The 22,423-nt window shown below is 37.6% G+C and overlaps 1 protein-coding gene across 2 annotated transcripts in view; it reads right to left on the reverse strand.

The window, feature by feature from the left end:
• Positions 1-4,552: 4,552 nt before the first annotated feature.
• The window catches only part of SERPINB7 (serpin family B member 7), a 36,873-nt gene continuing 19,002 nt past the window's right edge, over positions 4,553-22,423 (reverse strand). For both annotated transcript variants that reach the window (XM_037806209.1, XM_037806208.1), the window contains 4 exons: positions 11,793-11,910; positions 10,357-10,499; positions 6,080-6,226; positions 4,553-4,951 (listed from right to left, as the gene is read on the reverse strand). In XM_037806209.1, coding sequence (XP_037662137.1) covers positions 4,553-4,951; positions 6,080-6,226; positions 10,357-10,499; positions 11,793-11,910 — 807 coding nt within the window. The remainder of the gene's footprint in view (positions 4,952-6,079; positions 6,227-10,356; positions 10,500-11,792; positions 11,911-22,423) is intronic.

Consider the following 22,423-nt stretch of genomic DNA (forward strand, 5'->3'; position numbering starts at 1 on the left):
TGGATTGTTTAAAAGCTCTCCAGAAAGAATTTCTGTCCATTTTCTCTTCCCTTTCCATTCTGCTCCCTTTTTCTTCCTTCCAGTAGACCAATTATAGCACGGTCTATTATTTCATTTTATTTAAATTGCAAACCAGTAATAAAACTCAAATGATTCATAAAACATTAGTCACTTCAGTTTTTCTAAAGTGTTCTCACATGTCAAGTACAATGAGGTTCCTGTTTTGGTTCACTGATGCTTTAGGCCAGGAACAGGGAGGAGGAAGAAGGTGTAGCAAGGGAAGTCTGAGGACACGATGACGTTCTGTTAGCCAGCCTGTCACCTCTTCTTTAGGTAGGTCCCACGGCTTTCTCCTCCTGAAGGCACTACTGGCCTCTAAAGGGAGGCTTGTGAATGCTATTCTAGTTATGGATCTTCACAGATTCTAGGCTCTTCTGGGGGGACAGAAATGAAACATTAGAGTTGAGAGGTGCCGCTTGGCTAGAGACACACGCTGCGTCTCTATGTGAACAGGTAGAAGCCGTCGGTCAGTGAAGGGAGGTGGGCCATGCTGGGGAGAAATTATGAAGGGAGTCAAATGGAAGGGGAGTTTATACTTGGGAGAGTTTATTATTAGGAGAGTTTATACCATTATTGTTATTGTTATTCTTATTATTATTATATGAACTCTTGGGGAGTGCATTATTAGGAGAAAGAATATCTAGCAAATGAAATACCTCAATGTGTCAACGATCCCAACATAAGAACACCCAGTCATCTAATTATGGATCTGCCTGAATTTGTGGGATACGTGGTGTTCCTGGAAAGCCTGAGGTCATCAGAAACACTCGGGGTCAGCCTGGAGGCCCACCAAGGAAGGGGGAGCCCTGTGAGGTGTTGGGGTCTCTGAGTCATGGGCTCTCTGAGCACGGCCAAGGCACAGGGGAGATACAGGATGATGTCCAAGGCAGCACACAAGACCTTGGTCAGTCGCCTAACCTCTCTGAACCTTATTTTCCTCATGAAATGAGAATAACAATCACATTAACAAATAATTTCCACCTTACAGGGATGTGGAGAGAATTGGGATGAGGTCCGTAACAGCGTTTTGTAAATGAGAAAGTAGTGACAATGATGAAGGAGATGATGAAGACAATGGGGATAATGTCCCTCCTCTTCATCGAAAGATCAGTGTAAAAAGCCTCTTCCTGCTCTCGTAGAAATAGAAGATCCAACAGTGCTCTTTCCCTGACTATAGAGATCTTGCCTTAATTAGGCTTTTCCGGGTGAGTCACAGAACACAGATGTCCTCAAGGAGCCCACTGTTGCAGGTGAGAAAGAGCACGGGTAAGGGTCCCTGTTATTTGGCCTCATTTGCACTTGCTGTTTGACTTTGTTCCTTTCTTAGGACCTTATGGGAATTATTCCTTTAAAACAAGGAAGGGATGCCTCCGTATGCAAGACATCGCCCATAAAGAGTTTATAACTAGCAAGACACACACACACTCACATGCACACACACACGTGCCAAACACATAAACAAAACATAGCAAGAAATTTGAGCGCAGCTTTCTTAAAGGATGCAGAATGTGTTGTGCCATTCCAACCACATGGCAAGCTCCACAGAGAACATAAATGTCATCAGGTTCTTGAACAGCTGAGGGGGTGTCATCAAGCCAAGACAAAAGAGAGCAGGCCAGTCAGAGGGGACAGACCGAACAACATGGAAACAGTGGATTTGAGTTTCAAATAGCACTGGGTGCCTAGAGGTTAGAGTCCTTGGTGGGTGGTGGCAAAACAGACCAGAAGGGAGGTTGGAGTAAAGTTATGGAAGGCTGTGTACGCCCTGCTGGAGAATTTGGGCTCTCTCCTGAGGTGGTGAAAAAGGAGATTATGCAATCTGTGTTTTAGGAGGATAACTGATGTTCATAGAGCAAAACACAGGAGGGCATCTTCACGGCCTTGAGTTTAAAAGTGAGGGGGGAAAGAAGAGTCACAGGGGCAGGCAGACCAGATAGGAGACCCATCTAGAGAAGTAAGTGTTAGTGGGAAGGGAGAAAAGGGGAGATATCCACAAACACTTTAGTGGTAAGGCCAGTTAGCAGTTCCAATGTGAAAAAGTGGGAGGATACAAAGATAATCTTGAACTTTAGAACCTGAGATTTTAGACAATGTTAGGTCCTTAGCCAAAAGTGGATGGCCAAGAGAGTACAGCAGACTCAAGGAGGACAGTGATGTGTTTGATCTTAGACAGTTTCAGTTTTACTGTAAGGCATTTAGGTGGACTTATTCAGGAACCGATTGTGAATTCCGATGTGGTTAAACAATAGATGGGCATCGTAATTATTACTGAAGCTATGCAACTGGATTGGCTCATATAGAGAGAGGACTTTGAGTAAGAGAAGAGCTTTGGAGGGACCTATGATTAATAAGCAGATTGACGAAACGTGACCCTATGCACAAAACGAAATCCCTTCAAGACCAGTGGCTTGGCCTTATACAATAGTGGACCCTGGGGACTTACCGCCACCTTGAATCACACCCTTAGGTCTAAAGGCTTTATTCATTCTAGAGACATACTGAGTGCCTTTATAGGGAAGAGGTCGTTCTAGGGACTGTAGGAATACAGAAATGAATCAGACATCACTGCTGCCACAAGCAGCAAGAAGCCCGGTGGCAGGAAAGGAGTTGAACAGCTGTTACCTTGGCTACAACTGGGCCTCATGTTATTTGCCCATGTTCAACAGACAACGTCAATGCTGCCACAACTGCCACGGGTTCAGGTGATGCTTCAAGCTTGTGGAAGTCACACCAAAATAAGCCTGGATCGTGGCTAGATAAGTATAGTCCTTCTCTGCCTGCGTGGGAAGGGTGGGCTTATGGGCAGGACCAACCAACATTGTATTCAGCTGTCTTTTACTTTTTCTTCATAGATCTGGCTTTCGCTCTGTCTAATATTGATTTCAAACCTCAGTGGCTCTGAGTCCCACCACGGCTGCCCAGAGTGCTCAGTAGAGAATGATGCCCATGCTCCGACAGCAAGACCACCATCAGAATGTGCCCTCCGTATCCCACTCCCTGGGGGATAGATTATTTTGTAATGCCCATAGATGGGAACGAGGGTAACCAGAAGAGAAAAAAAAAATCAGTCCCTCCCAAACAACATAAGACCACAGACCAATTAAATAAGCTTCCTAGAAAGGTCCCTGAAAGACAGGATAGTTATTTCAGGCGTGGCATGTCATTGGTTTAATATTTTGGTCAGGGCTTTTCTACGTCTTTCAGATCATGTCACATTTATCCATTCATGCCATATTCGTGGATTCCACAATACTTGTTGAAAACTACGTGTCTGCCAGGTCAGTAGTAAGCACCCCAGGGCCTGCTTTGGGCTATTCCACCCATGGGGAAGGCTGATTTAGCTAGTTCATGTAACAGTCTTTTGTGATATAGATCAATATGCTGCCATTACTCATAAAATCCTAAACTCAATAAATAGATTCTCAATTTATTTTATAATCGTTATTGTAAAGTTACTCATGCTTATCAGAAATAGTCATACAGGCAAAGCTAAAAGTCTTTTCCCTTATGGATTCAAGTCCTAGTATTTAAAATTAGCTCTTCAGCCTACGTAAGTATCTTTAAAAGTAACTTTCAGATTTAATAAATCAGCATCATTGAAATAAATCAGACATATTTAAAATGCATTTTTTTCTTTTCATTGTTTCCTTGCATTGCCTAGAAAATAAAGAAAGGACTGGTAGTCTCACAATCAGTCAGAGGAGAGCAATCACACTGTAAAGGTGTGTTGTATTTCTTTATTCTGATAGAGAAAAATCTTATAAAGTATGCAGCATATGAAATAATATACTGTAAATGATAACTGCCAACAGTTAAAAGATATTTGATATTTGAAAAACCATATATGTAGTAAGTCTCTATCAAGGAAAGGACAAAAGATGGCAACTTGATATTATGGAAGAAATATTTGGTTGGTCCCCAATCTTGATCCCCTGTTTTTTTTTTTTTTTTTAGCATTTTATGTTATACACTGATTTCAAATTGGATGTGTTAAAGTCAAATCTAATGTTTTCATAGGTCACAGCAAAGAAAAGTTATCCTTCAGATTTATTTCCAGCAGAGTTGGGCTCACTTCCTGGATCATTTACAATGATCCTAGATTTTCTGTGATAAATGTAAAACTTCAAAAGGAGGTTCAAGGGCTGCTTCTACCTTGTCGTTTCCAGAGGAGCACTCTCCACAGTCCCCAGATGTTATGCACACACCTGTGTACGTGTGGCTATGGGGGAAACTGGTAGATGTGAGTGCAGGAAGATATACAATAAAGGTAAGAATGGGAGGGCATGTGCTGGGAGAAATGCTTAGTGCAGGTATCAGGACAATCAACCGAATGTCTGAGAAGGGTCAAGTCACCAATATCATCTGTTCACCAACGACAGGAGGAAATAAACTCAAAGGAAGCACCACGCATTTCCGGTCAAGCCCAAATCTATTCACTTGTGGTGGTTCTTTAATGTGGCAGGGACTATTGTAATAGGAACCGAATGGATTTTCAAGGGCAAGAGACTTTGCCACTAAACAAGATGATGTCACTCTTCCTGATGACGAATAGGAAAGGGCGATCAGCTCTAAACACCACTGACTCAGGCAGTTGCTTCTCTACAACGTTACTTCCCGTGGCAGCAGCGGCCTCAGTGCCCTCCTCTGTAACCTCAATGTATGACTTGTGCATCAGTTTCGACAAATATAGACGGCCTCCGGAAGCTATGCCAGAAAGATCTGCTCTGGATTCATCAAAGATATCTGTCAGACCCAGAGTTTCTAAATAGTGTTTGGTTTCATAATTTTTCTCTATCTTGAATCGAGGAAGAAACACCTCAACATACTTAGAGCTCATTTTTCTTGGATTGGTCCATTCCCTTAGTTTCTCAAAGGTCAGTTCGATTTCCACCTGTAGGAATAAAATTAAAAGGCAATTTAGAATCATATGATTAAGAAATAGATGAAACTATAGCTACAAAGATAAATGGTTTTCCATAATTTTCTCCCCAACCCCTCCGGGTATTTGTATTTAAGCAGGTGAATGGATCCTGAGGAAGTGTGGAAAGAGGACATGATAACTCAAATAGCTCAAATACTTTTTTAGCAAATAAAATGTTTAATTCAATCTGCTCTGGCAAGGTGTGGCTTACTTGCATTTCAGGTTGTTTTCTGTTCTCCAGCTACAAATGAAAACAGATATAGCCAAAGTGGAACAATGGACAGGTAAAGGATTAGGGAAACATTGTCAGAGAGAGGAGCTCAGCAGTCAGGTTAATCAGTGTTTTCTAACCATCTTCCCATCTTGAAAGACAAATAAAAGTTCAGCCCCAAGGGTTTGGGTGATCAGTATCTCCCAGCACAGTCATTTATTGGGAGGCTCAATAAATGATGTCTGTTAATCATTTTTGTTGGAAGTTCAGAGAAAGGAGATGAGATCTAGGCTTCTGGGAGTGCAGGTCACAGACTCAGACTTTCCCATGTTCAGGAGAAGAGGAAGGGCTGAAAGAAGTTTGAGATCTGAGATACAGAGATGACATCTGGCTTTCACAGCCACGCAGTCTGCCTTTGCACCGTGCTGGTGTGCTGCTCCTTCTATAGCAGGACAATCCCTACGTTCTGCTTTACATTAATTCTCGAAGGCCCAGGACTCCAAAAACTCTATCATGTTGAGCCTGCCTGAAGACGCTTAGACTATCAAAATGTCAATAATACACAAAAGACCGTTTCCACAGCCCAGTACCGAGAAGTCCTACACTCACTCCTTCTTTTGACCTCCATAGCAAGATTTTAAGAGCGTCCAAATTTTACAGACATTTAATTAAAATTATGCTAAACTGAGGTTAAGTCAGTCTCAACATCTAGAACAGCGTCTGTCACATAGTAGAGTAACTACTAGAGTAGAGTCAAATAAATGAATGAGTAAGTCTTTAATTTTCCAACATCCTGAAATCTTAAAGGTGAGGGATGAAAGCACAAATTATCAATATCCAAAAAGTCATCTTATTCCCCAATAGGGAAAGTAGCAATCGTAGTTCACCTGCAATGCACCTGTGTTGGGCAGCATAATGTACATGCCCAGGCCACCTTGGTATTTGAGTTCAAGAACCTGCATAGGTGGTTCCTCAATGACAGACAAGTTGAACTTCCTTTCCTGATGCATCATGCGGACTGCTTTCCCAGGACACTGGAAGTCAAGTCACAAAGAAATATTTATAATCCCATCTCATTTCAGTTAATGACAAGATATAATTAGAACAGTGTCTGACTTTCTTGCTTGCTTCTTTTTTTTTTGTTTTTCTTTTCAAAAAGCAGTTTTATTGAGTTGAATTCACATACCGTACAATCCATCCAAAGTGAACAATCAATGGCTTTTAATATAATCACAGAGTTGTGTGTTCTTCACCACCATCAATTTTAGAACATTTTTATTACTTCAAAAAGAAAAAGATCATCCCTCTCAGCAGTCACTACTCAGTCCCTCTATCCTTCCCCAGCCCTACGTAACCACTAATCTATTCTGTCTCTATAGATAAATTTATATTTATATTTTATATAAATGGAATCATACAATACATAGTACTTTGTATCTGGTTTCTTTCACTCTGCACAAAGCTTTTGTTTTGTTTAGTTTTTAAATTTTTTTAATTACAGAAGTTGTAAGGTTACAGAAAAGTCATGTAAAAAATACAGCATTCCCAAATACTGCCAATCGTTGACATTTTGCTTTAGGGTGGTACATTTGTTACAACTGATGAAAGAATATTAAAATAGTACTTAACTATAGTCCATAGTTTACATTAGGTGTATTTTTCCCATTTAATATCCTATTATATATACATCTTGTATTAGTGTTGTATGTTTTCTATAATTCATGAAAGAACATTTTTATATTTGTACTATTAACCCCAGTCCATCATCCACAACAGGGTTCACTGTGCCCTACAATCCCATCTTTTATCTTCTGACTTTCATTGTGGTAACATACATGACCCAAAACTTCCCCCTTCAACTCTACTCAAATACATAATTCAGTGCTGTTAATTGCACTCACAATAATGTGCAACCACCACCCCATCCTTTTGCAAACCTTTATAATCAACCTAAATGGAAATTCTGTACAAATGAAGCATCAGCTCCCCATTCTCTACCCCCAATCTATGCCCTGGAAACCTATATTCTAGATTCTAATGCTATATAAATTTGCTTATTATAATTAGTTCATATCAATGAAATCATACAATATTTGTCCCTTTGTGTCTGACTTATTCCCCTAAACATAATGTCCTCAAGGTTCATCCATGCTGTCACAGGCATCAGGACTTCATTCCTTTTTACAGCTGAATAATATTCCATCGTATGTATATACTATATTTTGTTTATCCATTCATCAGTTGATGGACACTTGGGTTGCTTCCATCTTTTGGAAATTGTGAATAAGGCCACTATGAACACTATGAACACTGGACTATTCTAGTCCCTGCTTTCAATTCTTCTGGGTATATACTTAGTAGTGGAATTGCTTAACTCTATTTTAGCTCCCTAAGGAGCCATCAAACTGTCTTCCACAGCAGCTGCACCATTTTACATTCCTGCCAACAATGAATGAGTGTTCCTATTTCTCCACATCCTCTCCAGCACTTGTAATTTTCTGGGCTTTTTTTTTAATAGTAGCCATTCTAGTGGCTATGAAATGACATCTCATTATGGTTTTGATTGTGCATTTCCCTAATAGCTAGTGACGTTGAGCTCCTTCTCATGTGTTTTTTAGCCATTCATATATCTGTTTTGGAGAAATGCCTATTCAAGTCTTTTGCCCATTTTTTAATTGCGGCGTTGTAGGATTTCTTCATACATATACTGGCTATTAAACCTGTAATGGATGTGTGGTTTCCAAATATTTTCTCCCAAGTGCCTGACTTTTTGTTCAGTAGGTACTGTAGGTTTCTCCTGACATGTTACCAATAATGGTTGCATTGGTGCACATTTTAGTGGTGAAAGCACAGACTCTAAACTTGACTGTGTGAGTTTAAAACTTTCTAGCTGTGTGACCCTGGGCAAGTTACTTCACCTCTCTGTGCCTCCATTTCCTCATCTATATAACAGATAAGCAATAGTTCCTATTGCATAAGATTTTGTGAGGATTTTGTGAGTCAATATATCCATCTCTTAGAACACTGACCTACACTTAGTGTTGTATAAGAAAATGTCTAAGTTATGAATAATTTTTAATAGCATTACAATTAAAAATGAAAACTATATGTTTTTTCTCTTATCAGAGACAAAATACAGAACACTATTCTCAAAATTACACAATTTAAAAATGAGGTCTTGTGACAACAATCCTGCATAATACTGGACAATATCCCCTAAATTAACTTGGGAGAAATATGGCATTACAAAACACAGGTTACAAAACAAGATTCAAATCTTGTGGACTTAAAAACACCATGAGGTTTAATAAACCATCCTTTCCCTAACAGATATTTTGTAAAGTTGTCCTTGACATAGTGTCTGGACATCAGAACATGAACAGAGCAATGAAGGAAAAATTGTCCCCTGCCTATCCAGACAGATAAGCCAAATTGCACCTGGTACCTAATGGGGCTCCAAATGTGATGGCCACAACATCTCATTTCCAATGGGCAGGGAAGGAATCACACAGCTGGAGAAAGACCAAATTTAGATTACTTAGGATAGGTAATTTTACCAATTTTTAATGTGAAGGAACCAAAACTGACATCACAATTATACTGTGTTATATTATATTACATATTATATTTATTATAAGCTATTTATTATAGCTATGTTATAAGGGGTGCATGGACTGGCAGGAAGAATATTTAAGTGTATGGTATATGTAGTTATCCTTTTTCAAATAAAACTTTTTTCGGAGCAAAAACTGCAGGAGACAGGCGTGTTTTGTCTTCATTGATGGAAATGAGTCAACAAATACCATCTACTGTAAAACACAATCTACTGAGGGGAGGAGTTGAAGGGAAGAGTGAAGAATAAAAACTTGCATCCCAACCCTGTCTTCATTACCAGCTCCAGTCACTAAAACCCTAGTACCACCTAATACTCTTCATATTGTAATTATACAGATAATATCTCCATTGGACAGAGTTGTGTTTTATTAGGAGTTATTATGTTTTATTACATTTTCATATACAATTTTCAAAACATTTCTGCATCCATCTCTTTGTTCTCATAGACACCTACATTATAAACTCACTTGTCAGGTTTCAGCTGAGGAGGGCTGATCTGCCCTCCATGCCAGCTGCCAGACACAAGCCCAGTGTAGACAAGCTTAATGTGTCTCCTCATCACAGGTCCACTCTGAGCTCAGTCTCTTGTTTTCCTGCCAAAGACTTTTCATATGTGAGGATGCAATCTGCTTGGGTAGACTTTTATTTCCCATCTCACTTGGTGATCTTTTAATTCTCTCAGTTTCCTGCACTCCAGTGTCTAAAACCTCTGATGTGGAAAAACGTTGAAAAAAAAGTTCAACGGAATTTTCCAATTAAAAAATAAAATAAAATTTTAAAGTTAAATCAGAATTTCTCTGCCTCAACATAGACACTGAGTGATTGAAAGGAATTGTAGAGTTCAATTAATTGGATCACTTTATTTTATATGTGAAAATGGGGAGGTCCATAATGGTTAATTGCCTTGAATAAGACAGTGCAGCTTCTACAAAGCAAGGCAAGGACCCGATGTCGAATTTCTGCCTTTGATGTTTCTATTTTGCTGAGACTATTATGTGCAAATTGGTCAATAACTAAGAATATGTTTTTGAAGTTTGGTAATAAGATGTTTTAGATCTAATGCAGAAGTAAAAGAAGAAACATAGATAAGCTCTCCTTGGAAATGCATAACTTTAATAACATAACTTTTTCCTTTATTAAAGGAAATAAATTTTTACTTTGACTCAGGAAAAATAATTGATGTTAAATGATCTAACTGTAGATGCCACAGTTAGAACCATGAAAAGTAAGAGGAAGGATTTCTGTCATATTTGCTTCTTTTAGCCTCTAAACTAGAGTATCTTAAAATAAATGCATACTTTAGTACTTCTCTCAATTTTGAATCTATTTTAAGAAATACCAATTTATGGGACTCCTCTGGTTGTGTTTCACAACTGGCATTAGAGGAAAATAGAAAGTTGATTTAAAAAGCAACTTCCCATAAAGTACTGGCAAAGCAGAAGAAGAAACGGATCAAGACATGGTGAACCCAGTGCTCATCTATATAACTCACTGCAAAGGGATACTATCAGAAACCAAACTTCCCTAATGAAAGAGGAGCTTTACATACCGTGGGAGATTTGAACCGGTGAGTTACAGTTTCACTCTTGGTAAACGCTGATTCCCATTTGCCTTTGAAGTGTATAGCATTCACCAGCACCATTACAGCTGTCGAGCTGATGCTGCCCTCAGGAATAACATTCTTGATTTTGCCTTTTGAAAAACAAATTGAGGAAAAATGCTAATTTTTAATGCAAATTTTTAAAAATGCTTTTAAAAAACCAACTGGATAGACATGAGGTCCAAAAACCCAACTGAATGGACCCAAACTGCCTTTACTGCCTTGACCAGGCACCTCTGGTTGCTGCAGCACTCAAATAGAATTTAGCTCCATTAAGTCGAAAACACATTCCCTCCTTCCTTCACCCACATAAATGAGGTTTGTACTAGATGCCATGCACTATTCTGGACACTTGAATTACAAGGATGAAAGATGCTGTCCCTGCCATCCTTGGACTCACGGCCTAGTGTAGAGGAGGCAAACAACCAGAAAGGCAGTGGTGTCACACTAGTACAGTAAAGGTGTGCTCAGCGTGCTTTGGGAGCACACATTAGCAACACCCAACTCTGTCTGGAGCCATCAGCCCTGAGCTGAGGGTTTGTTGGGGGAGGAAGGGCAGGGAGAACTTCCATAAATCAATGGCTGTTTATTCAAAAACATGGAAGCCTAGAAGAGCCTAGTACATTTGGGGAAACCCCAACTCTTTCCAGTTCAGTAGGGAGACAGTAAGGTTGGAAAGGCTGGGGCCAGAGCTGGGATGACGAAGATCCTTGATTGTCTGGTAAGAGCTTTGGATTATCCCCAAGGTAATGGAGAACAATTGTTCAGGAATCTTTGAAAGGGCTCTGGTACTGTATGGAGGAAGGGGGACAGGAAGATGTGTGTGGGTTTGTTGGGATATTGGCAGAGAAATACTAAAGCAATGGTTTGAAAATAACATTTTTTAGACAGTTAAATGTCATAACTTTAATAAGATTCAGTCCAAGAAGGAATAGTAAAAAATTAAAATCAACCCAATCCTAAAAAATTGAATTGATCATTAGAATAAAATACTCTGATATGGTCACTGAAAATAATGTCATATATACCACTCTTAGTCTTTGTTCACGAGTGTGAGATATTGAGATTGGGTAAATTATCAATAATTTATGAAATGGTCATACAAATATCTGTTTGTCTCACTAGGTTATTTCCCAATCAAATGAGGTAATATAAAAGCCACGATTTCTGAAAAGTATAAGCCATTAAAATTATTAAATTACTTAAAACCACATTGCAGACAAATACTAAAGTGATTTTAAATTAACAGCAATCATTACTTCAGATCAGGAGGGTCTGTTCTTTATATGTAGAAAAGACTCCCAGCTTTAAAGTTGACAGTTGACAGTTGTCAGTATTTACATATAACTGACAAGCCTTGTGGAAAAATAGGGCACTGCACTCACCATGTGTCTTGTGTTCAATCCATTTATTAATTTTATATCTGGTATCTTCTACATCATTTGTAAAGTCGACCCGTTCCACAAGGGCACCATATAATTTTTCAGCACACTCAAGGTAGTCCTATAAATAAGAATACACTTCTTATATTTACAAATCACCACCAACTCAGCATGTAAGAAGCATATCTTTGAACTTGTTTCATCACTTCCACTGTCACTGCCTTACTCAAGGACTCAATTCTGTCTCAAAGTTGAAGGTCCACCATTACTCTGTAAGGATAGGAAATATGGTTCAAACTATGGAAATGTGGCTGGAAGGGGAGCTGGGAAACTTGAAGTTGAAATTGCATAGCAAGCACAGTCAAAACTTAGATTTTATGTTTACCTGAAATGGGCTGGGGGAGGTTAGTACAGATCAGGGCTAATGACCACCCCCGTGACTCTGCCACTGCTTTCTCACCATACACACTGCAACAGCCTCCTAACTTGTGTCACCTCTTGCTGCTGAAAACCCATCAAGACCACTTATTGGCCCTAGGATAAAACCCAAAACCCTGAACCTGGCTTACACGACACTGCTGATCTGCTGATCTGCACCCTACTTACCTCATTTCTAGCTGTTTTCCCCTCACACTCTCATCTCCAGCCATATGCAACTCCTCACAATTCCTCAATGTATTACCCTCCCACCTGATGCCTTTTAATAGCATTTCTTCTACTTGATATGTTCCATACATCTCATGGTTACATCCTACACATTTTACCATTCCAAGTGTAGATGTCTTAATAGAAGACTTCCCAGTCCCTCCTAAGTCCCCTGAGAGCCTCTTCATTTTCATTGTCTTAACAACTGTTATCACTCTGCATGAGTATTCTGTAGTACTTAATATTCACTTCATACAACTCTTTTATCTCCTGGCTTTTGCAATGCCTTCCTCTCTAATTATCATCCCACCCCTCTGCTGTTGCTGTTTTTCTCAGTTACATTCACTGGCTGTTTATTCTCTGTTCACATCTATCACTTTCTTGGTCTCCATATCATTCTGCATTTGGACTCTGGAGGTTCTCACCCATAATTGGGACCTCAGCCATCATCTCCACTCTGATGACCCCCAGATCCACCTTGCTGACCTTGATTTCCATCCTAAGCCCCAGGCTTGGATTTCCACCTCTCTGCCCCTCATCTTCACTTGGATGTATAGCTGATGCCTCACATTGTTTTCATTGCTTTTTAATTTCCCAAGCAATGCATGAGTACATTCTTTTAAAAATTAGAAATTTACTTATAAAGCTAAACTCCTTCAGATCTCTATGCTGCACCCCCACACATACATACATATTCTAACAGATACCCACACACACACATACAAACCACCTTTATAACTTTGGTGTGTATACTTCTAGGCATTTATATGAGACACTCCAGTTTGTAGACATTAATTTTATTTCTCATTTTTTACTGTTACAAATAATGCTTCAACAAACATCTTTAAAGTTTCCATGATAGCATTTCTCCAGGTTAGTTTCTTAGAAGGTGAATTCTCCCCAGCCCCAAAGTCACAGGGACAACCTGTATCCTCCAATGGTGGTCTGTAAGAAGGTACATTTTTTCATACTTTCAGCAGTACTTGATATTAAGTTTTTTACTCTTGCCTGCCTACAGGGTGAAAACTGATGATTCATTATAATTTTAATTTGCATTTCCAGGTTTACGAGTGAGGTTGAGCATCCTTATCCTCATTCTTGACTATATTTTTTATAAGGGAACTTTGTCCATTTTCTCTTGGGTAGTTTGACCCTTTCTTAAAGACCCGTAACAATTTCTCATATAGTCTGTTTACAAATCCTTTGTCCCACAGATGTGTCAAATATTTTCTCCAAATCTGTGGAGACTTTTAAAATAATTGTTTAAATTTCAATATAGCATATATGGCAAAAGCAGATCCGTTTCTAACACCTTCACATCATTTGGCCTCCCGTCTTGTTCCAGCCACAAATGCAGTGACCAGTCCTGTGCAGGTTCTGACCTGACAGAGTCTTGCCTCAGGTCCTTTCTGCAACTGCTGCTGCCCATCCTGCCGTTATGCTGTTGATGGGGTAACGTGGGTGGGATCCTGTGGGATTCTGCTGAGCATGTATGAATGCACCATCACAGGAGTGACGGGGAGGGTGTGCAAAATATAAATGCTTCCCCTTTCTTTCCAAGAGGAAGGTCCTGAGACACATTTCATAAGATTTCTCAGAAAGTTCCATGAGTTTGAACAACAAATTGGCCGTAGCAAGAGGCCAGTGTCAACAACCTACCTATGAATTGACTCTTCTTTCCCATTCCACTCCTGTCCATTCCCTTGTTCCTGGGGGCATGCTCCCAGAAAGATTGCTCAATTATAAATATTTATTCCAGGCTTTACTATTAGGGACCCAGGCCAGGGTAATCAAAGTGGAGCTTTTCCCAGCATGAACATACCAGGGTATCTGCCACTGCTATCATGATACAGAACATGGCGGACGTTGTAGAAATCTCTCTATGCCCCCATCAGACCACCAGGCTTTACCACCCCCATCTCTGAGGTAACCATATCCTGACATCTAACACCATAAAGGAATTTTTTCTTCAAACATAATGTAAATAGAACCATATGCTTTTGTGTCTGGCTTCTTTCTCTTGTTTGTTTGCTTGGTTCATGTATGAACTTGGGGATAGCAGTAGTTCATTCATTTCAATGCTGTGCGAACATGCCATAATTTATTTATACATTTTACAGTGACTTGGTATTTTAATTGTTTACTGTTTTGCGTTATTACTAATAATGCTAATGTAAGCTTTTTTCATGTCCTTTGGTGCCCATTTATCTGCATTTCTGTTGAGTATATTCCTAGGAGTAGAGTTGCTGGTCATAGGGTAGTTTTATGTTCAATTCTAGTAAATCCTGGAGAACAGTATTTCCAAGTAGTTGTATCAATTTACACTTTCACCAGCAGGAGATGAAAGTTCCAGTTGCTCGATATATTCCAAAACTCGGTTTTATCTTCCTTTTTCAATTTAGCCTCTAGTGAGTATGAAATGGAATCACCTTGTGGTTTAAACTTGCATTTATCTAATCACTAATGAGGCTGAGGGTCTTTCCATACAGTTATTGGCCATTTAAATATGCTGTTTTATGAAGTTCAAGCCCGAGTTTTTGTTCTTTTTCTACTGGGCTGTTTGTCTTTTTCTTAGTGGTGTGTAGGAATCTTTTACTCTAACATTCCGTGTTTATATATATTGAAAATACATTCTCCCACTGAGGCTTGCTTTTTTACTTCCTCATAGTGTCCTTTAATAAAAAGAAATTCATAATTTTAATGATATCCATGCTATCAGTTTTGTTCTTTTTGATTAATGCTTTATGTGTCCTAAAACAAAGAGTAAGAAATCTTCGCCTATCCAAGGTCAAGGGAATAACAATCTATTTTATCTTCTAAAAACTTTATTTCACCATTCACATATACATTTTTGACCCATTGGGATTTTTGTGTGTGTGTGTGTGTGTAGTGTGAGATAGGTGCCAAAATATATTTTTCTACTTGGAGAGCCAATTGAACCAATGCCATTTATTAAAAACCTCATCTCTTCCTTACTGCTCTTCAGAGCCACCATAATAATAATCAAATGTCCCTATGTGTGGGTCTATTTCAGGACATTCTATTTGGTTCCATTGGTCTATTGGCTATACTTGCACAAACTCTACCAGGTCTTAATTATTGTAGTTTTTAAGTCTTGAGTCTCCATTTTTTTCCTTTTTCTTTAAGATTGTCTTGACTTCTCTTGATTCTTTGCATTCTCATATAAATTTTTAAATCAGCTTGTCAACTGTTTAACACTATAGATATATGTGGGGAGAACTGACATCATAATATTGAGTTCTATCCAAGAACATGGTGTATCCTTTGTTTATAAACCTTCTTTAATTTCTCTTAGCAATGTAAGATCATGAACATCTTTCATTAGATTTATCACTAGGTATTTGACGTTTCGGGATGCCACTGTTACTGGTATTATTTTCAATTTCATTTTTTAGTTATGGTTAATGAATAGAAATAAAATTTACTTTTATATGTTGGCTTTGCTAAATTCACTAACAAATCTTAACAATTTATTTATAAATTATTTTGTATTTTCTATACATACAATCATTATCCATGAGCAATAATAGTTTTTTTTCTTCCATCCCAATCCAAATAACTTTTACTTATTTTCTTCCAGACTTTGACCTCCAATTCAACGTTTACTAGAAGTGTTACAGAAAACATCTTTGTCTTTTTCCTTATATCAGGGAGAAAATATTTGATATTTTAACAAAAATGTTTTATATAGAAAATTCCCTTTCATTATAATTTGTAAGAGTTTTATTTTCTGCATTAATTGAGTTGATAGTGTTTCCTCTGCTTTAATCTCTCAAAGTAGTGAATTACATTTATTGATTTTTAAGTGTTAAGTCAATACTGAATTCCTGGAATAAATTCTATTCGGTCATGATATATTATCTGTCTTATATATCACTGTATTCAATTTGTTAACATTCTTTTAAATGCAATTTTATGAGATGTATTCACACACCATACAAACCATCTGAAGCATACAATCAATGGCTCACAGTATCAACTCAGGGTTGTGTGTGCATCCCCAAGATCAATTTTAGAACATTTTCATTACTCCAGAAAAGAAATAAAAATAAAAAAGAAACCTAAATCCTCCCGTACCCCTTATCCCTCCTCTCCATTATTGACCCATAGTATTTGTGTGGTACATTTGTTACCTTTGATGAAAGAATATTTAAATATTACTGTTAACTATAGTCCATAGTTCGCAATAGGTACATTTTCCCCATACACTCCTCTATTATTAACTCCTTGTAATAGTGTTTTACATTTGTTCTAGTTCATGAAAGAATTTTTTATATTTGTATAATCACAGTCATTATCCTCCACAAGAATCTGTTATACAGTCTTGTGTTTTAACCTCCAACTTTCCTTCTAGTGACATACATGACTCTAAATTTCCCCTTTCCAACACATTTACACACCATTCAGTACTGTTAATTATTCTCACAATAACATGCTATTCTCCTCTATCCATTTCCAAACATTTAAGTTCAACCTAATTAAACATTCTGCAGTATTAAGAAACCACTCCACATTCTTTAGCTTCATTCTATATCTTGGTAACCTATATTCTATATTTTATGGCTATGAGTTTACATATTATAATTAGTTCATATCAGTAAGATCATACAATATTTGTCCTTTTGTGTCTGGCTTATTTCACTTAACATGATGTCCTCAAGGTTCATCCACGTTGTCACATGCTTCAGGACTTCATTCCTTCTTACTGCTGAATATTCCACTGTATGTATATACCACATTCTGTTTTTCCATTCATCTATTGGTTGACACTTGGGTTGTTTCCATTTTTTGGCAATTGTGAATAATGTTGCTATGAACATTGGTGTGCAAATGTCTGATTGCATCCCTGCTTTCAGATCTTCTGGGTATATCCTGAGTAGCAGGATTGCTGGGTCGTAAGGCAACTCTGTATTTAACTTCCAGAGGGACTACCAAACTATCTTCAACAGCGGTGGTACCATTTAACATTCCTACCAGCAGTGAATAAGTGTTCCTATTTCACCATATCCTCTCCAACACTTGCAGTTTCCTGTTTGGTTAATAGTGGCCATCCTAATAGGTATGAGATATCTCATTGTAGCTTTGATTTGCATTTCCCTAATAGCTAGTGAAGATGAGCATCTTTTCATTTGCTTCTTGATGATCTGTATTTCCTCTTTCAAAAAATGTCTACTCATGTCTTTTGCCCATTTTTTAATTGGGTTGTTTGTCTTTTTACTGTTGGGTTGTAGGATCTCTATATAATCTGGATATCAAATATCATGTATATTATCAGATACATGGTTTCCAAATATTTTCTCCCATTGAGTTGGTTACTTGTCAATCCTTTGGACAAAGTCCTTTGAAGCACTGAAGTATTAAATTTTGAGTAGTTCCCATTTACCTATTTTTTCTTTCACTGCTTCTGCTTTGAGTGTAAAGTCTAAGAAACTACTGCCTATCTCTAGATCTTGAAGATGTTTCCCTGTATTTTCTTCTAGGAGTTTTATGGTACTGGTTCCTATATTTAGGTCTTTGATCCATTTTGAGCTAAGTTTTGTATAGGGAGTGAAACAGGGGTCCTCTTTCATTCTTTTGGTTATGGATATCCTGTTATCCCTACACCATTTATTGAAGAGACTATTCTGTCCCAGCTGAGTGGACTTGGGAGTGGACTAGTTAAAAATTAATTGACCATAGATTTGAGGGTCTGATTCTGAACTCCCAGTTCAATTCCACTGATCAATATGTCTATCTTTATGCCAGTACTGTGCTGTTTTAACCACTGGTGCTTTATAATATGCTTTAAAGTCAGGAAGCATGAAACCTCCCACTTTGTTCTTCTTTTTCAAGATGGTTTTGGCTATTCAAGGCCCCTTACCCTTCCAAATAAAATTGATAATTAGCTTTTCCATTTCTGCAAAGTAGACTGTTGAAATTATGATTGGTATTGCATTGTATTTGTAGATCAATTTGGGTGGAATTAACCTCGTAATGACATTTAGCCTTCCAATCCATGAAGACAGAATGTCTTTCTATTTATTTAGGTCTTTTTTGATTTCTTTTTGCAATGTTTTGTTGTTTTCTGTGTACAAGTCCTTTACATCCTTGGTTAAGTTTACTCCTAGATATTTGATTATTTGATTTGCTATTATAAATGGAATTTTTTCTTTATCTCCTCAGATAATCACTACTAGTGCACAGAAATACCATTGGTTTTTGCATATTGATCTTATATCCTGACGCTCTACTGAACTTATTTATTAGCTCAAGTAGCTTTGTTGTAATTTTCTTCAGATTTTCTAAATACGGGGTCATGTCATCTGCAAATAGTTACAGTTTTACTTCTTCCTTTCTAATTTGGATGCCTTTTATTTCTTTTTCTTGCCTAATTGCTCTAGCTAGAACTTCGAGCATAATGTTGAGCAGCAGTGGTGACAGTGGGCATCCTTGTCTCATTCCCAATCTTAGCGGGAAAGCTTTCAGTCTCTCACCATTCAGTATGATGTTTAGTGGAGGGTTTTTCATATATGCCCTTTATCATGTTGAGAAAGTTTCCTTCAGTTCCTATCTTTGAAATGTTTTTTATCATGAACAGATGCTGAATTTTGTCAAATATCTTTTCTGCATCTATCAAGATCATGTGGTTTTTCTCTTTTTATTTGTTAATGTGGTATATTACATTAATTGATTATTTTGTGTTGAACCACACTTGCATATATGGAATAAAACCTACTTGGTCGTGGTGTGTGATTCTTTTAATATGCTGTTAAATTTTGATTTGCAAGTATTTTGTGGAGGATTTTTGCATCTATATTCATTAGAATTTTCTTTTCTTGTGGTATCTTCATCCAGCTTTGATATTAGGGTGATGTTGGCTTCATAGAATGAGTTAGATAGTGTTTCCTCTTCCTCAATTTTTTGGAAGAGTTTGAGTAAGAATGGTATTAATTCTTCTTGGAATGCTTAGCAAAATTCACCTGTGAAACCCTCCAGTCCTCAGTTTTTCTTTCTTGATAGGTATTTTATGACTGATTCTCTCTTTATTTGTGATTGGTTTGTTGAGGTCTTCTACTTCTTCCTGAGTTCAATGTAGGTTGTTCATGTGTTTCTAGGAGATTGTCCATTTCATTTAACTTGTCTAGTTTGTTGGCATAGAGTTGTTCATAGTAACCTCTATGATTTTTTTTATTTCTTTGAGGTCTGTGGCAATGTTTCCCCTCTCATTTCTGATTTTATTTATTTGCAGCTTCTCTCTTTTTATCTTTGTCAGTCTAGCTAAGTGTTTGTCAATTTCATTGATCTTCTCAAAGGAACAACTTTTGGTTTTATTGATTCTCTCTATTGTTTTTTTTTATGTTCTCCATTTCATTAATTTCTGCTCTAATCTTTGTTATTTATTTCCTTCTGCTTGCTTTGGGGTTAGTTTGCTGTTCTTTCTCCAGTTTTTCCAGTTGTACAGTGTGTCAGTTTGAATGTATTTCGTCCCCCAAAACACCATTATCTTTGATGCAATCTTGTGTGGGCAGAGGTAATAGTGTTGATTAGATTGTAATTATTTGATTGAGTGTTTCCATGGAGATGCAACCCACCCAACTGTAGGTGATAACTCTGATTAGATAATTTCCATGGAAGTGTGGAAATTATCATTCAGCATGGGCCATTCAGCATAGGCCTTGATTAGTTTACTGGAGCACTATATAAGCTCAGACAGCAGGAGTGAGCTTGCTACAGCCAAGAGGGACAGTTTGAAGAATGAACAGGAGCTGAGAGAGGAGCTGCAGTTTACAGAGCAACATTTTGGAGATGGTCTTTGAAAACAGACTTTTGCTCCAGAGAAGCTAAGAGAAGACAACTGCCCAAAAGCAACTAAGAGTTTCATTTTTGAGGAGCTGCAGCCTAGAGAGGAACATCCTGGGAGAAAGCCATTTTGAAACCAGAACTCTGGAGCAGACGCTATTCACATGCCTTCCCAGCTAATAGAGGTTTCCTAGATGCCATTGGCCATCCTCCAGTGAAGGTACCCAATTGTTGATGCCCTATCTTAGACACTTTATGGCCTTAAGACCGTAACTTTGTGAACAAATAAACCCCCTTTATAAAAGCTGATTCATTTCTGTTGTTCTGCAAAAAGGCGGTATTAACAACCGGACCATACAGTTAGGTCATTTATTTTAGCTCTTTCTTCCTTTTTAATGTAGATGTTTAGGGCTATAAATTTCCCTCTCAGCACAGCCTTCGCTGCATCCAATAAGTTTTGATATGTTGTGTTCTTGTTTTCATTTGTTTCAAGATATACACCGATTTCTCTTGCAGTTTCTTCTTTGACCCACTAATTGTTTAAGAGCAAGTTGCTTAACCTCCATGTATTTGTGTATTTTCTGGTTCTCCATTTGTTATTGATTTGTAGCTTCATTCCATTATGATCAGAGAAAAAGTGCTTTGTGTAATTTCAGTCTTTTGAAATTTATTAAGACCTATTTTGTGCCCCAGCATATAGGGTCTATCTTGAAGAATGTTCCATGAACATTTGAGAAGAATGTACATCCTGCTGTTTTTCTGTGCAGTATTCTATATGTGTCTGTTAGGTGTAGTTCAGTTATCACATTATTAAGGTTCTCTGTTTCTTTACTGATCTTCTCTTTAGATGTTCTATCTATTGAAGAGAGTGGTATGTTGAAGCATCCCACTATTATGGTAGAGTGCTCTATTACTCCCTTCAGTTTTACCAGTGTTTGTCTCATGTACTTTTGGACACCTTGATTAGGTGCATAAATATTTATTATTGTTATTTCTTCTTGGTGAATTGCTCCTTTTATTAATATATAGTGACCTTCTTTATCTCTTTTAACATTTTTGCATTTAAAGTCTATTTTGTCTGACACTAGTATAGCTACCCAGCTTTTTTTTAATGAGACCCTTGTAAACAGCTTATAGATAGATCATATTTTTAGTCCATTCTGCCAATCTGTGTCTTTTGATTGGTGAGTTTAATCCATTAACATTCAAAGTTATTACTGTAAAGTAATAACTGTAAAGGCAATACTTACTTCAACCATCCTATCCTTTTGCTTTTATTTGTCTGATCTATTATTTTTCTCTCTTTTTATTCTTTTAGTTACCCTTATTAATATTCTTCAATTTTGTACCCTCCTCCAGGCCCCTCTCTCCTGTCTTTTCTTTTCAGCTGGCAGAACTCCCTTTAGTAGTTGTCATTGGGCCTGTCTCTTATTAACAAACTCTCTCAGCTTCTGTTTGTCTGTGATTATTTTAAACTCTCCTTCATTTTTGAAGGACAACTTTGCTGGATAGAGAATACTTGGCTGGCAATTTTTCTCTTTCAGTATCTTAAATATATTGTACCACTGCCTCCTTGCATCCATGATGTCTGAAGAGAAATCAGCCCTTAGTCTTATTTGGCTTCCCTTGTATGTGGTAAATCACTTTTCTCTTGCTGCTTTCAGAATTTCTCCTTCTCTTTGAAATTTGACAGTCTGATTAGTATGTGTCTTAGAGTGGGTATATTTGGATGTATTCTGTTCAAGTAAATTGGGCTTCTCGGATTTGCATATTTATGTCTTCTATAATGGTTGGGGAATTTTCAGCCATTATTTCTTTGAATATTCTTCCTGGCCCTTTTTTTCTTCTCTTCTCCTTCCGAGATGCCCATGATGTGTATGTTTGTGCACTTTGTGTTGTCCATCATTTCCCTGAGACCCTGCTCAAATTTTTCCTTTTTTTTCTCTATCTGTCCTCTTGTTTGTTCGAATTCATTTGGTTTGTCTTCTAGTTTGCTTATCTTCTATCTTTTCAAATCTGCTGATGTGTGTCTCAAATATATTTTTAATTTCACCTACGGTGTCTTTTATACCCATAATGTCTGTTATTTTTCCATGTATTTTTTCAAATTCTTCTTTATGCTCTTCTGTGTCTTCTTAGTATCCTTTATCTCTTTATACATTTTTTCCTTCATTTCTTTGATTAGATTC

The sequence above is a fragment of the Choloepus didactylus genome, chromosome 16 (genome assembly GCF_015220235.1).
Source record: "Choloepus didactylus isolate mChoDid1 chromosome 16, mChoDid1.pri, whole genome shotgun sequence".
In the NCBI taxonomy this organism is placed as follows: domain Eukaryota; kingdom Metazoa; phylum Chordata; class Mammalia; order Pilosa; family Megalonychidae; genus Choloepus; species Choloepus didactylus.